A 17273-nucleotide genomic window follows, 5' to 3' on the forward strand; every position below is an offset into this window, starting at 1 on the left:
CCCCCCGTGGGACAACCTGATCACCTTGTAAACTCCTCAGCGCTTAGAACAGTGCTTTGCACATAGTAAGCGCTTAATAAATGCCATCATTATTATTATTATTATCTACCCCAGTGCTTAGAATAGTGTTTGATACATAGTAAGCACTTAAGGAATACAGTAATAATAATGCTTGAGTTGGTAGATATGGTCCCTGCTTACAAGGAGCTTGCTGGCTAGACGGAGAGACAGACATTAAAATAGATTACGAATAAGGTAATGGCAGCGTTGTAGATATGAACACAAGTGCTGTGGGACTTGTGGAAGATGTGCAGGGGAGAAATATCAAGTGCTTGAAGGAACTGGAGTAAACTCTTCTGTTGGGGCCAGTCTTATTATTTGAGGGGAAGATCATCTGGGTGAAAGAGGGGAGAGAGTGCCACTGTTTCTGTGCCCCTGTGGCTTGGTCATTCTTCCTCCCTAAAGTCTTCCAATTCCTACCTTTTTTCAACATATTAATTTTGGAGCACTGCATCTTTGAATCAATAATTGTGGTCCTAACCGCTGTCACTGTGATAGCAGTCAGTACCTTAGTAAAAATACGTTTGCCAATTTAATTTAATTTTGTCATATTTAATAATAATGAATTGAGTAATTGAGAATTTTACAAACAATTCATTAATCATTTTAAAAAGTGTGGTCAGCATTTGAATATATAAATGCATAAGTGGCCAGTATACAGGGATGAGTTTGATGTGCTTGCTTAAAGAGGTAATTGTGCAGTACACTGCCACCTCCACAAATAATGGGATCACCTGCAGTTGTCCCTAAATACACTTAGAATTTAGATTTTATTGAATTAATGGTGAAATCCAACTATCCCTGTATCCTAAATTAAATTTAGACTTATCCATTTATTAAATCATTGTGATCAAAGCAAGTGTGACCAAGTCTAGTAACCTTGTTTCCTGTTATTCTTTCATGATTTTTTAAAAAATATATATGTTTATATGTTTATCTATGAAAAGATAGGCAATTACAGCTGCTGCATCAGCCATAAACCAGAGCTACGGAGTGAGAAGGACTTTTGTTTGTGCAGTATTCTTCTCGGTTGTACCTTTCATCACTAGGCAATCAGTTATGCAGCACTGAAAACAAACAGTGGTAGATTTATATGCAGTACAGGTTTTAATCTACCCCAGGGCTTAGTACACTGTCTGACACATAGTAAGGACTTAGCAAATACCACAATTGTTATTAGTGTTATTATTTAGTCAGTAATAACCTAAAAATTGAGAAACTTTATTATTGTCACTTGAAAGCTTAATTAAGCTCAGTTAAGTACAACAAAGCCTCCTTACATGGGCACTGTCCCAACGTCACTGATTTTGCAGATCACTTATCATTCTCAGTATTTCCAGTACCTATCTACAGTAACATGCAGCTTTTTGAACATTTTAAGCTGTCAGTAAGGAAAACCATTTGCTAGGGCTTCCTTAAGACAGCAGCCAGACAAAAACTATAGAATGTATCAGTTAACAGTGTAACTGAGATGTGAGGAGGTCTCTTTTGTGTCTCCTAGCAGAGAAAGTTTTACTCTTGTTTTCAGAGAGGCTGAGAAAGAAAGCCAAGTTGCAGTTTTGTTTCATTCTTAGAACTCAACTCCTCTTGGCTCATTCTAAGGTGGCTGTGAAAAATAGTGTTCTAGTGGTTGTGAGGAGACGCTTAAAGAAGAAAACCCCTCCTCCACTCCCACATATTTCTCTGAGGTTGTGTATTTCTGTGTTGATCCTGAATTTCACATAGCTCAAGAGCCCACTTATTTCAGAGGTGATAAGTGATTATCCGTAATACACTTTTGGACGGTGATTAATGGTTTCTGAAGTCAAGTCCCCTAGTCCTGCTTTAGTAGATTAACAAGTATTTTTTGAGCATCATAATTGTAAATAATACTTTACTAGGTGTTTGTGACACAGTAAAGGAGCAGGCACTCTCTTTTCCTCTCAGTCAGAGAAGTAGCGTGGCTCAGTGGAAAGAGCCCGGGCTTTGGAGTCAGAGGCCATGGGTTCAAATCCCAGCTCCACCACTTATCAGCTGTGTGACCTTGGGCAAGTCACTTAACTTCTCTGGGCCTCAGTTCCCTCATCTGGAAAATGGGGATTAAGACTGTGAGCCCCATGTGGGATAACCTGATTACCTTGTATCTCCCCCAGCGCTTAGAACAGTGCTTGGCCCATAGCAAGTGCTTAACAAATACCAAAATTATTATTATTATTATTAATAATAATCACTCTCCTTAATGATTAGTGATTTTTCACTGTTTCCTTCCAGTTGATTTCAGAGAAATGGATGTGCATCAGAAGATGTAAGGCCTGATGGTCACAAGAAAAAGGTGTTACCCAGCCTTTCCCCACCAGCATGAACAATTTTCGATCAATGCTATTTACTGACTGCTCACTGTGTGCATTCATTCATTCATTCAATCATATTTATTGAGTGCTTACTGTGTGCAGAGCACTGTACTAAGCGCTTGGGAAGTACAAGTTGGCAACATATAGAGATGAACCCTACCCCACAGCGGGCTCACAGTCTAGAAGGCGGGCTCACAGTCTAGAAGAGCCAGCTCCTTTTTTCAATCATTCAATCGCATTTATTGAGCACTTAAAAAGTGCAGAGCACTGTACTAAGTGCTTGGGAAAGTGTAATACAATAGAATTAACAGATATATTCCTTGCCCACAACAAGCTTGCATTCTAGGGGGGGAGACAGACATAAATATAATAAATAAGTAGCCTATAATTTATAATTTAAAGGTAGGTACATAAGTGCTGTGGTGTAGGGGTTGGGGCGAATATCAAGTGTTCAAAAGTCACAGATTGAAGTGCATGGACGTTGTATAGCTCACTGGGGGCAGGGAACATTTTACCAACTCTGTTATATAATAATAATAATGGTATTTGTTAAGCACTTACTATCTGCTAAGCACTGTAATATTGTACTTCCCCAAGCGTTTAGTACAGTGCTCTGCACAGAATAAGCGCTTGATGAGTCAGTCAATCAATGGTATTTATTGAGTGCTTACTATTTGCAGAGCACCTTACTAAACACTTGGGAGTGTACAGTATAACAGGAGTGGTAAACATTTTCCTTGCCTACAAGGAGCCCACATTCTAAAGAGGGAGGAAGACATTAATACAAGTAAATTGCAGATATGTATGTAAGTGTTTTGGGGCTGAGGGTGGGGTGAATATCAAGTGCTGAAAGAGTAGAGTTATAAAGTACTTAGGCAACATGGAAGATAAAGGGAGTAGATGAAAAGAAGCTTAATTGGGGAAGACCTCTTAGAGCAATAATTATAATAATGATGGTATTTGTTAAGCGCTTACTATGTGCCAAGCACTGGTCTAAGCACTGAGGGGGATACAAGGTAATCAGGTTGTCCCACGAGGGGCTCACAGTCAGAGAAGTAGCGTGGCTCAGTGGAAAGAGCCCGGGCTTTGGAGTCAGAGGCCATGGGTTCAAATCCCGGCTCCACCACTAATCAGCTGTGTGACCTTGGGCAAGTCACTTAACTTCTCTGGGCCTCAGTTCCCTCATCTGGAAAATGGGGATTAAGACTGTGAGCCCCATGTGGGATAACCTGATTACCTTGTAACCTCCCCCATAGCTTAGAACAGTGCTTGGCCCATAGCAAGTGCTTAACAAATACCAAAATTATTATTATTAGTAGTAATAATAATAATAATCCCCATTTTACAGATGAGGGAACTGAGGCACAGAGAAGTTAAGTGACTTGTCCAAAGTCACACAGCTGACAGGCGGTGGAGCCAGGATTAGAACCCATGACCTCCGACTCCCAAGCCCGTGCTCTTTCCACTGAGCCACACTGATTCAATTTTAATAAGGCTTTGAAGGTGGGGAGAGTGGTGGTCTTGTGTGTAAGAGAGGAGAGAGTTTGAGGTCAGTGGGAGGATGTGGACAAGGGGTTGGTGTTGAAATAGACAAGATAGAGACATTGCTAGCATGCTGGCGCAAGTGGAGCGAAGCGTATGGGCTGGGTTGCAGTAGGAAATCAGTGAAATAATGTAGTGGGGGTGAGCTTATTTTCTGTGCAAATACAATTCTGTATAAGGTCTTGAAAAATATAAAAACATGCTCCTTTCCTTTTAAACTGGTGTTATTTAAAAATCCTTTGCAAGGTTTTTGTTTATAGGTTGAAAATAGAACTATTTACTGCTGTAATGTTAATTTTTTTTATCCTTTTAGTCCCTTTTCCATTAAAGATCCCTAGTGATGAGCCACCCACCTGCCTCAACCCTGCCCAAGCATCTTGGGGGATCCTTTGGGCTTGAGGAAGGGATTGCAAATCTGGCACAGCTTCCATGACATGTATCTCTCACGGTTGCAATCTTTATGCCACTTGCCATCCATTTTTGCATGCACAGAGTGTGGGAGCTGCAGGGGGCAAGGGGTGGAGCCAGACCTGTAGTCTCATCAAAGGACCCAGTGGGGCCAACTACCAAAGCCCTATATATCCAGAAGGTCTCTATCCCCACTGTGGAGCTTGTACTTATAAGCTTGGAAGGAATCAGTGATTGTAGTAGTAATAGATTTATTAAGGGCTTATTGTGTGCAGAGTGCTTTAATAAAGGTCCCCAGCCCTCAAGGAGCTCTTTATGGAAGGGATAAGGGACTGGAGACAGGCACTTAAGGCGTGATGAACAATAAAGCACTAAAATAACAGAGAAGATAAGGGCAAATACACATAATAAAAACCAAAAATCATTTGAGTGCTGTGGTTAAAGGAGCTGAATTTCCAGCTCTTTGTGGATGAGTCCAAGGCACACCCACAGCCACAGCACCACTACATTCATTTATTCATTCATTCAATCACTTGTATTGATTGAGCGCTTAATGTGTGCAGAGCACTGTTCTAAGTGCTTGGGAAGTACAAGTCGGCAACATATAGAGACGGTCCCCACCCAACAACGGGCTCACAGTCTACATCAGCTGCCAGTCTTCCTAAGGTTTGGTAGAGGCCTCATGCTGTAGGTGCTCTTTGGGTGTGGAAGAGAGCTGGTGCCGGCCCCTGGGGAGGTTGCAAGGCTGTTAGGTCCAGGGAGGTTCTCCTCAGTACCTGAAAGCCATGGCAGGACGGTGAACAGGAAGGAGAAAGGGCATTTATGGTCTCGTCATGAGACTTTTTGAAGACTGTTGTTTCTTCACCCTGTTTAGGAAGACCTGTGGCTCGAAATAGTGCTCTCCCATGTTAACACCTGAGAACACACTGATTTTAGTGCTGCTATGTTGAATGCTATATATATATACAAATACACTCCTGCACACCCATTGGAATTAATGAAGGTGGAACTCTTCACATTTCACAGCACACTTACAGGCTTCTTACGTAAGTGACATTAGGGTGCTGTAGCACATTGATTAGAAACACTTGCCTAGAGTATTTTATTCAGCCTAAGTATGTAGAACATAAGTTTTAATGTGAGTATCCAACTAATTGTAATATTCTATATGCTTTCTTTTTTAGAACCCAAATCACAGTCCCTGCCACTTCATCAGGTACAACACAGAGTTTTAAATACCGAACAAAACGGATTTAAAGATCACCACCAACCGAGGCACCCCTTTCGAAATGACATGAGGCAGCCAAGAAATGAAAAACCTCCTCGTTTCCAAAGGGACCTTCAGAATTCAAGACAAATTTTGGAAGCGAGTGGATTGCCGAGAAGTAGAGGCCCTGAAAGACAAAACTCTTTAGGACCTGGAGTATTGACAGATGAGAGAATCAAATGTGATAGATCTTACCCTAGAAATGACAGAATTAAGGATCTTACGTATCCTACAACCTCTCAGCAGAATGATGGTGCTTTTAAAAAGAGAGATAACTCTATGCAAAACAGACCAGGGAAAAATCCATACTTAGAAGCAAAAGAAAACCCAATTCCTCAAGAAACCTTAGACCTCAGTAATCAAGCACGTGGAAAAAAGGAAAACCAAATGCCAAATTCTGATCATTTTTATGATAGGAAAGCACGGACAGTGAGTAATGAATCTTTTAGTGTGGTCAAAAATGAGAAGCATTTTAGTATGAATTCTGAATACCAGAATCCTATTAGAACTGAAGGTATCATGGATGTACCAAATGGAGAAATAGAGGTGCTACCAAAAGGAAGACGAATGGGACCTATTAAGCCAACTGGACCCATCATGCCTGCACCTTTTGATGATAAAATGCTATATTATATTAGTGGGCCTAAGAGGAGATCTGGGCCAATCAAGCCAGAAAAAGTATTGGAATCTTCACTTCCTGCTGAATGCGGCACCATCTGGAAACCAGGAGATGAATGTTTCGCACTTTATTGGGAAGATAACAAGGTAGGTTGGCTAAAATTGCTATGTCTGCTACAGTTTCATATGTATAATGTGTCTAAAGATATTACGGAGACAGATCAAATAAGAGTTCATTCATTCAGTCGTATTTATTGAGTGCTTACTGTGTAGTGAGCACTGTACTAAGCGCTTAAGAGTTGAGAGTTTGGCTGGCCTCTAGGCCTCCGGGCCTTTGTCATTGACTCGCTTTTGGGGAACAAAGAAATCACAATTGTCCACTTTCTCTCAGTGGATATTTAGAATATTAATAAACTCTATAGAGAAAAACTCTATAGAGAAAAACATTCAGCCTTTGGTACCAGAAGAGATAACTCTTCAGTCATGGATCCTATAACCCAAGAATGGGGGAAAATGAAGCTAGATCTCATGTTCTTCCCCCCCAAAATAAACATGGAAATTTTCTTAAGTGATTTTTTCTGGAGAACAAATGCATATTGGTTAATGCTTATGAAGCATAGTACAATTATACTGTTTATATTAGTTTGAATCATTTCAGCAGTCACAATTTTTTTGCAGACTTATTTCATTTAGAGCCCTATACTAAGCATTGAAGGAATTGCAGAGGAGTAAATGCAATCCAATAGAGGGAAGGCTAGACAGTATACACAAAACTGAAAATATGAGCAGGGTTGGGTGCATGACCAGAGCTTGAAAGACTTCTTGCAAAAAGTGGATTTTTAGTATAAATCAAGTGTTCAGTGGTATATATTGAGCCCCTTCTGTAAGCAGAACCCTGAACTAAGCTCTTGAAAGCATGCAACAAGCAAAATACTTGCTTTTTGCCCTCAAGGAAATTAGTTTAACCAGGGAAACAAACACAAATTATTTCAAAAAAGAGGAAGCAGTAAGGGGGAATAAGGTTAAACTAGAAATGGCAAGAACACATAAGTGCTAATGAAGGAGAGTTTTAAAAATGTGGCCTGGTCTATTTAAAGGGGAAGGTAGTTTCAAACAGAACTTTGAAGAAAGGGAAGAAAGTGGGTTGGCCAAAAAAAGTGGGAAAATATTCCAGGGGCTTGATGCTAAGCTGTCTGTTGTATGCAAGACACTACATCGGGCACTTGGGACCATAATACACGGTTCCTCTCTCAGTGTAGTGGAGCTTTGTTTTTACAAAATCCTTCAAAGTGGGAAAATTGTATGAGTAGAACAGTGACAGACCAGTGTATACAAATTGAGGTGCAGCAGAAGAAAGCAGTTAGGTATAGGGGAGCTAAATCAGAAGTTTTAATTTAATGTGAATGATGGTCAAAAAGCTGGCAACCTCCATGTGTGGTAGCCTTAATGTAGTCATTCAACACTATTTTAAATTCTACTGGTTCTTCCTCACAGTTTCTCCTGAATGCAGTATTTCCCCTCCACCCAAAAAGCTACCATTCTGGTGCAGGCTCTGTTCATATCATTGCTAGACCGATGGTTCAGCCTCTTCACTGATCTCCCTGGCTTCAACCTCTCCCCGTTCTAATCTGTATTACATTCTAGCTCACAGATCATTATCTTCTGGAAGCATGTCTCGGCACCTATCTCTCCACGTATCCCTCCACTATGTTTCTGCACATCAAATGAAAATTCTTCACAATTTATCTCAAGATTTTCACCAATTTGTCCCACCCAACCAATCTCTCTTCACCCATTGTCCTCCAGTTATCTCTGTTTCCCCTGTGCTAACCTTCTGTCAATTTAGTTATAGATAATATTTATTGAGTGTGTAGAGCACTGTACTAAGTGCTTGGGGGAATAGCACTGTACTAAGTACTTGGGGGAATACAGTCGAGTAGGTTGGCCCTTCCTTTACCCTCAAGGAGCTTACATTCTAGCAGAGAAAACTAAAATAAACTACAAGTAGAGAAGCAACAGAATATAAGGATGTATTCATAAGTGCTATATGATGAGACGGTGAGGGCGTGTATATCAAAGCCATAGGGTCCAGGGGCTGACAGTCCGTAGGTGACTGGAAGGAAGGGAGAAATATGGAAATGAGAGAGTAGTTATGGAAGGCTTCCAGGAAGAGATATGATTTTAGTAGACTTTGAAGCTAGAAAGAAGCTATGAAGAAGAAAGCAATTCCAGGCAGAAGGGAGGGCACGAGTAAGGGGTCATAGGCAAGATCAAGGCTTGGCAGTGTTAGTGTTAGAGAAGCAGAGTGGCTGGGTTGTAGTGGGAGAGGAGGGAGAGAGCTGACTGAGTGCTTTAAAGCTGAAGGTGAACTGTTTCTGATGATGTGATGATAGGTGGACAGCCACTAGGTAGTTGAGGAGTGGAGAGGTGTGTCTCGTGTGACCCTGGGCAAGGCACTTCACTTCTCTGTGCCTTAGGTCCCTCATCTGCAAAATGGAGATTCAATATCTGTTCTCCTTCCTACTTAGATTATGAGTCCTTGTGCGATCTGGTGATCTTGCATCTTCCCCAGCATTTAGTACAGTGTTTGACACATAGTAAGTGCTTAACAGATATTATTATTATATTTGCAAAGAATTATTTTTTAGAAAAATAATTTGAGGCAGCAGAGTGAAGTATGGACTGGAGAGGCAGAAAGCAGGGAGGGCAGCAATGAGGCAGTAGTTGAGATGGGACATGACAGCGCTTGGTCCATCGTTATAGCAGTTTGGATAGAGGGGCTGATTATAAGAGATATTGTGGAGATAAAACTGAAAGAGTTTGGTGACTGGCAATGTGTGGTTTGAAGGAGAGAGATGATTCAAAGATGATGCCATAGTTGCAAACTTCTGAGATAGGGAAGATGATGGTGTTATCAAAAGTAATGGGAAATACCCAGGAAGGAGAGGGTTTGGGTGGAAAGGTGAAAAATTCAGTATAGGAAAAGTTAAATTTGAGGTTTCAACAGGACAGCCAAGTGGAGTTGTCCTGAAAGCAGGAGAAAGTGTGAAATTTCAGAAAAAGAGAGAGGTAGTGGCTGAAATGGAAGATTGGGTAAAGAGATTCATTTTATGAGATGAAGACAGTTGATGGAGAACATTGAAGCTATTTGTGAGGAGTTTTTGCTTGACGCTGGGAGGAAGTATTGGATATTTGGAGGAATAGAGCTATGTGGGCAGGCTGATGATTCAAGATAGTAGCAACTTAGGTAGTAATAGTAGTTAGTAGTATTTATAGTATAACTTGAAGAGGTGAGAGACTGAAGACAGGAAGACTAGTGAGGCAGGCTGGCACAGTAGTCAAACCATGAGCTTGGACCAGTTTGTTAGCTGTTTGGGTGGAGACAAAGGGGTTGTTCCAGAATGATTTTTTTGCGAAGAATCATGAGGAATAGGCAAGAAAAGATTTCTTCACATAGACATTTTGGTTACTGAACTTAAATTCTTATCAGATTACTTGAAATATATCATCTGTGACCTGGAAGACAAAAAAATCTCCTTAATTAATTTCAGAAGTGTCTTTCTTCATAAAGCGTTGTATTTTCCAAAAATGCTACTACAGTACTTTTTGATGTCACGTAGGTTGAAACCGTGGAATTCTCCAGAAGAGGGATAAAAAGAAAGAATGAAAGACTCAGGGTTGACCGTTGAAGGACATGTATAAATAGAGGGCATCAGTAAGAGAGTTAAAGAAGGCAGAGAGATGGGAAGAGAATCAGGACAGAGCTTTTCTGTAAGTCAAAGCAGGGAAAGGTTTTGATGAGAAAGCAGTATTTGATATAGCAAAAAATAGTGAAAAGTTAATGAGTGTAGAGAGGAAATTGAATTGTAGTTTCCTTTTATGTATTTCTCAATTTTGGGAGATTTAATTATTTAATTCTGTATTATTTAACTTCACATCTCTGGTTTTTTTGCAGTCATATTGATTACCTGGCTAGGAGAGAATCTACCCTTTTTAGGAACATGGTAAAATTTGATACCTTACTCATTTCATTGGTATCTAACTTAGTAAATTGCAATATCCCTGTACTATTTCCAGTTTTATTTCCTAGTTTTTCAGTATAAATTTGACAGCGTTGTCATAAACTAAAGTGAAATTATTTATGTTATTTGATTCAGTAATACCATACTTAGTATATGAGTTAATCATGACTCACTGAATAAGGAATTATAGTTTCATAGCTCTAATTTACTTTTAGGTGATTATATTTCTTTCTGCACTTTTAGTATGTGTAGTAGTAGAGGTTTAGTAGTAGTATTTAATGAGGGCCCATTAGACACTTGGTAAATACAGAGTTAAGGTGTGACACATTCCCTGCACACAAGAAGTTTACATTCTAATTTGGAAGACAAGCGTATTAATATGATTTTAAGCATTTATTGCTACAGACTTCAGGGTGGAACAATTTGTTAGTTATTAATTATTGTACTCCCTAACCATAAGCATTCCTTTCTCTCAAGTAATGATTTCTCTTGTTCCCTTCTTTTACCAGCCCTAACCATTCCGTGATAATGGAATGCAAGACTTAAAAGAAAACTCCTGTGTGCAAAGCCCTGTGCAAACTCAGAGAAATAATACACAGGCACAATTGAGGGAGGGAACAGTAGAGGCAGCAGGGTCTTGTAGAAAGAGCTTGGGCCTGTGATCAGGAGACCCAAGTTCTAACCCAGCTTTTCATGGGCTGCTTGGGGAGCTTGGGCATCACTTAACAGCTTTAGGCCTTCATTTCCTCCTGTACGATGGACAAAGATAGATTGTGTGCCCTGCGTGGTCAGAGACTGTACCTGATGTATAACTTGGTGTCTATCCCAGCACATAGCACACAATAAGCGCTTAATAAATGCCATAATTATAATTAGATGTGGTTCAATCAATCAATCAATCATATTTATTGAGCGCTTACTATGTGCAGAGCACTGTACTAAGCGCTTGGGAAGTACAAATTGGCAACATATAGAGACAGTCCCTACCCAACATTGGGCTCACAGTCTAAAAGGGCCCCTACGGTTCATAGACTAAGAATAAGTGGGAGGGGAAGAGTTGGATACGGCCACATGAGGTAAAACAGTAGAGAAATACAAAAACAATATAAAAGACAAGAGTAACGGTGAATGCAGCAAGAGCTATATAGCAGAGTTTTAGACCCCTCGGTTTCCAGCCTCCACAACAGTCCCAGCCATAGGGCTTGTTTGGGCCAGGCTGGTTCATGGTCTTTGTTGTCTTCATTTTCATAAGCATTCATGGGCCTTTTTAGTTATTTCCTAGTTACAGCCATTTGCTTTGCCCCCGGAGCTTTTGGATCAGCCTGGCAACTGTAACTAGCCTGCCTCATCCCCTGGGCCCAGAGCTGGAGTTATGTCAGATCCACCTTTCGCCCCTTTCAGCAGTGCCGCAGGGCTCCTCTCCCTCTCTGTGCCACATCATCTTTTCCTCCTCCATGGTTGCTGCCATAGGAGCATTTCCAGATTCTGGGACTAGGCCAGGCCAGGACTTTCCTCTTCAGTCCTTGAGCCTCATAAGAATGAGCTTTACATATGTAAAACTCACAGATCACCTGGGCAACTTGGGAACTCTATGTAATGAAACAGAAGTCAGAGTTCTAGAGCAACAGTGGTGTCTCCTGAAGTTCAGCGTGTTTCCAACTGAACTACTCATCTTCCATCTAGGAAGGCCCTACTGAGAGCTCACCTCCTCCAGGAGGCCTTCCTAGACTGAGCCCCCTCCTTCCTCTCCCCTTCCTCCCCCTCCTCATCCTCCCCACCTAACCTCCTTCCCCTCCCCACAACACCTGTTTATATGTATATATGTTTGTACATATTTATTACTCTTATTTGTACATATTTATTCCATTTATTTTATTTTGTTAATATGTTTTGTTTTGTTCCCTGCCTCCCCCTTCTAGACTGTGAGCCCACTGTTGGGTAGAGACTGTCTCTATATGTTGCCAACTTGTACTTCTCAAGTGCTTAGTACAGTGCTCTACACACAGTAAGCGCTCAAGAAATACGATTGAATGAAAGAATGAATGAATCTTAACTCCTCTCTTCCCTTTGCTTCCCATCACTGTAGACACACCACCATCCTTCCCATCTCAAGCCTCACTCTCTCTGCCAGCACCCAAATTCAGTCTGTCACCAAACCCTGTAGGTTCTTCCACAAAATCTACAGAATCTGCCCCTTCATCTCCTTCCAACTGCCATTACCCTGGTCCAGGTACTTGTGCAGATCCATGTACATACCCTGATTCAACTACTGCCTCCACTTCCTCATACCTCTGTCTTCCTTCAGTCTCTCATCACTCCAGGCCCAAATTAACTCTGCCCCCATGGTTTCTTAAAAGACTTCAAAAACTTCCAATGGTTGCCCATCGGGCAGAAACTTCTGACCATCAACTTTACGGAAATCAATAAGTTAATAATAATAATAATAAATTATTTAATACACATATTTAATATGCCAATTATATATGCATATTATATGTCAAGCACTGTATAATATATGTGTATTACATATTTTTATTAGTATTCTTATTTTATTTTTGTTACTATTATTACCCTAAGGTCTAAGGTAGATTCAGGATAATTAGGTACAGAATAGTTAGGACATGGTCCCAGTGGCTTCACTGTCTAAAAGGGAGGGAGAATCAGTGTTTTATTCTCATTTGACTTATAAGGCAACTGAAAAATAGAGAAGTTAAATAATTTGCCCAGGGTCACCCAGTGGGCGAGTGGCAGAGCTGGGTTAGAACCCAATTCTCTGGACTCCCAGTCAGTGCCTTGTTGCTTCTACCAACCCATGTTGTTTTTCATACTGTATTCTCCCTGCCTTGTCCTCTCGTTTGTCAGTCAGTTGTATTTACTGAGAACTTTCTGTGTTCAGGGCACTGCGCTAGCACTTTAGAGTGTACAGCACAATTCATTCATTCACTCAATCGTATTTATTGAGCGCTTACTTTGTGCAGAGCACTGTACTAAGCGCTTGGGAAGTACAAGTCAGCAACATATAGAGACGGTCGCTACCCATCAACTGGCTCACCGTCTAGAAATGGGCTGTAACAGAAACATTCCCTGCCCAGTGATCTGCTCTCCCATTACAACCCAGCTCTCGCACTTGGATCCGCTCATGACATCCTATTCATTATGCCTCATTCTCATCTCTCTCATGCCCTCCCTTCTGTCTGAAACTTCTTCCCCCTTCACATTCGGCAAATCGCTGTTCTAACCATCTTCAGGTCCATTCTGAAGTCCCATCTACTTTAGGAGACCTTCCCTGATTACTCTCTCACCTACAACCAGTTTTCCTCCATCAGTCAGTTCAGCACTTCAGCATCTCACCCCCCATTGCTCTTAAGCACATCCAAGCCGTCACCAAAACCTGCCGGTCTCAGCTCCGCAACATTGCCAAGATCCGCCCCTTTCCTCTCCATCCAAACCGCTACCCCTGCTAATTCAAGCTCTCATCCTATCCCGTCTGGACTACTGCACTAGCCTTCTCTCTGATCTCCCATCCTCGTGTCTCTCTCCACTTCAATCCATACTTCATGCTGCTGCCCGGATTATCTTTGTCCAGAAACGCTCCTGGACATATCACTCCCCTCCTCAAAAACCTCCAATGGCTACCGATCAATCTGCGCATCAGGCAGAAACTCCTCACCCTGGGCTTCAAGGCTGTCCATCACCTCGCCCCCTCCTACCTCACCTCCCTTCTCTCCTTCTACTGCCCAGCCCGCACCCTCCGCTCCTCCACCACTAATCTCCTCACTGTACCTCGCTCTCGCCTGTCCCGCCATCAACCCCCCGGCCCACGTCATCCCCCGGGCCTGGAATGCCCTCCCTCTGCCCATCCGCCAAGCTAGCTCTCTTCCTCCCTTCAAGGCCCTGCTGAGAGCTCACCTCCTCCAGGAGGCCTTCCCAGACTGAGCCCCTTCTTTCCTCTCCCCTCGTCGCCCTCTCCATCCCCCTGTCTTACCTCCTTCCCTTCCCCACAGCACCTGTATATATGTATATATGGTTGTACATATTTATTACTCTATTTATTTATTTATTTATTTATTTTACTTGTACATTTCTATCCTACTTATTTTATTTTGTTGGTATGTTTGGTTCTGTTCTCTGTCTCCCCCTTTTAGACTGTGAGCCCACTGTTGGGTAGGGACTGTCTCTATGTGATGCCAATTTGTACTTCCCAAGCGCTTAGTACAGTGCTCTGCACATAGTAAGCGCTCAATAAATACGATTGATTGATTGATTAAGCACATATCTTTACACTATTTATCCTTCTTTCCTGTAGTTTATTTTGTCTGTCTAACCCACGATATGTAAGCTCCATGAGGAAAATGTCGACTATTGTAGTTTTCCATGTGCTTAGCTGAGTGCTGTGCACAGAGTCAGTGCTTAATAGACTGTGAGCCCACTGTTGGGTAGGGACTGTCTCTATATGTTGCCAATTTGTACTTCCCAAGCGCTTAGTACAGTGCTCTGCACACAGTAAGCGCTCAATAAATACGATTGATGATGATGATGATGAAATACTACTAATGGATTGGAACAAGAAATTGCCTGATTTCAAAGCCCATTTTTGCACTCTTCATTCATTCATTCATTCAATCGTATTTATTGAGCGCTTACTGTGTGCAGAGCACTGTACTAAGTGCTTGGGAAGTACAAGTTGGCAACATATAGAGACGGTCCCTACCCAACAGCGGGCTCACAGTCTAGAAGGGGGAGACAGACAACAAAACATATTAACAAAATAAAATAAATAGAATAAATATGTACAAGTAAAATAGAGTAATAAATATGTACAAACATATATACATATATACAGGTGCTATGGGAAGGGGAAGGAGGTAAGGTGGGGGGAATGGGGAGGGGGAGGAGGGGAAGAGGAAGGAGGGGACTCAGTCTGGGAAGGCCTGCTGGAGGAGGTGAGCTCTCAGTAGGGCTTTGAAGGGAGGAAGAGAGCTAGCTTGGCGGATGTGCGGAGGGAGGGCATTCCAGGGCAGGGGGAGGACGTGGGCTGGCGGTCGACGGCAGGACAGGCAAGAACGAAGCACAGTGAGGAGGTTAGCGGCAGAGGAGTGGAGGGCGCGGGGTGGGCTGTAGAAGGAAAGAAGGGAGGTAAGGTAGGAGGGGGCGAGGTGATGGACAGCCTTGAAGCCAAGAGTGAGGAGTTTTTGCCTGACGCGTAGTTTGATTGGTAGCCACTGGAGATTTTTGAGGAGGGGAGTAACATTCCGAGAGCGTTTCTGCACAAAGATGATCTGGGCAGCAGCGTGAAGTATAGATTGAAGTGGGGAGAGACAGGAGGATGGGAGATCAGAGAGGAGGCTGATGCAGTAATCCAGTCGGGATAGGATGAGAGATTGAACCAGCAGGGTAGCGGTTTGGATGGAGAGGAAAGGGCGGATCTTGGCGATGTTGCAGAGGTGAGACCAGCAGGTTTTGGTGACGGATTGGATGTGAGGGGTGAATGAGAGAGCAGAGTCGAGGATGAAACCAAGGTTGCGGGCTTGTGAGACGGGAAGGATGGTAGTGCGGTCAACAGTGACGGGAAAGTCAGGGAGAGAACAGGGTTTGGGAGGGAAGATAAGGAGTTCAGTCTTGGACATATTGAGTTTTAGATGGCTGGCAGACATCCAGATGGAGATGTCTTGAAGGCAGGAGGAGACACGAGCCTGAAGGGAGGGAGAGAGAGCAGGGGCAGAGATGTAGATTTGGTGTCATCAGCATAGAGATGATAGTTGAAGCCATGGGAGCGAATGAGTTCACCAAGGGAGTGAGTGTAGATAGAGAATGGAAGGTGACCAAGAACTGACCCTTGAGGAACCCCTACAGTAAGGGGATGGGAGGGGGAGAAAGAGCCCGCAAAGGAGACTGAGAATGAACGGCCGGAGAGATAAGAGGAGAACCAGGAGAGGACAGAGTCTGTGAAGCCAAGGTTGGATAGCGTGTTGAGGAGAAGGGGTGGTCCACAGTGTCGAAGGCACCTGAGAGGTCGAGGAGGATTAGGACAGAGTAGGAGCTGTTGGATTTGGTAAGCAGGAGGTCATTGGTGACCTTTGAGAGGGCAGTTTTGGTGGAATGTAGGGGACTGAAGCCAGATTGGAGGGGGTCGAGGAGAGAGTTGGCATTGAGGAATTCGAGGAAGCGTATGTAGACGATGTGTTCAAGGAGTTTGGAAAGGAATGGTAGGAGGGAGATAGGGTGATAACTAGAAGGGGAGGTGGGGTCAAGAGGGGTTCTTTTTAGGATGGGAGAGATGTGGGCATGTTTGAAGGCAGAGGGGAAGGAACCAGTGGAGAGTGAGCCATTGAAGATGGAAGTTAAGGTGGAGAGGAGGGACGGAGTGAGAGATTTCATAAGATGAGAGGGAATGGGGTCAGAAGCACAGGTGGCCGGAGTAGCACTTGAGAGGAGGGAGGAGATCTCATCTGAGGATACTGCTGGGAAGGATGGGAGAGTAGTGGAGAGGGTTGAGAGCCGGGGGGTTGGAGAAGGGGAAGGAGTGACTTTGGGGAGGTCGGACCTGATAGATTTAATTTTATTAATGAAGTAGGAGGCCAGATTGTTGGGGGTGAGGGAAGGAGGAGTGGGAGGAACAGGGGGCCTGAGAAGGGAGTTAAATGTACGGAAGAGCTGACGGGGATGATGGGCATGGGTGTCAATAAGGGAGAAGAAATAGTTTTGTCTGGCAGAGGAGAGGGCAGAGTTAAGGCACTAAAGGATAAACTTGAAGTGAACAAGGTTGGCATGGTGCTTAGACTTTCGCCAGCAGTGTTCAGCAGCTCGATCATAAGAGCGATGGAGGCAGACAGTGGCAGTGATCCAGGGCTGTGGGTTAGTGGTATGAGAGCAGCAAAGGGAAAGGGGAGCGAGGAAGTCGAGCTGAGTAGAGAGGGTAGAGTTGAGAGCAGTAATCTGATCATCAAGACTGGGTAGAGAGGAAAGGGAGGTGAGGTGGGGTGTGAGGCACTCAGAAAGATGGATGAGGTCGAGAGAGCAGTGGTC

General features: G+C 43.0%; 1 protein-coding gene across 2 annotated transcripts in view; it reads left to right on the forward strand.

The window, feature by feature from the left end:
- TDRD3 (tudor domain containing 3) overlaps positions 1-17273 on the forward strand; it is a 227101-nt gene that overhangs the window by 143710 nt on the left and 66118 nt on the right. For both annotated transcript variants that reach the window (XM_038767674.1, XM_038767681.1), the window contains one exon: positions 5525-6372. In XM_038767674.1, coding sequence (XP_038623602.1) covers positions 5525-6372 — 848 coding nt within the window. The remainder of the gene's footprint in view (positions 1-5524; positions 6373-17273) is intronic.

The sequence above is a fragment of the Tachyglossus aculeatus genome, chromosome 2, assembly GCF_015852505.1.
Source record: "Tachyglossus aculeatus isolate mTacAcu1 chromosome 2, mTacAcu1.pri, whole genome shotgun sequence".
Taxonomy (NCBI): Eukaryota; Metazoa; Chordata; class Mammalia; order Monotremata; family Tachyglossidae; genus Tachyglossus; species Tachyglossus aculeatus.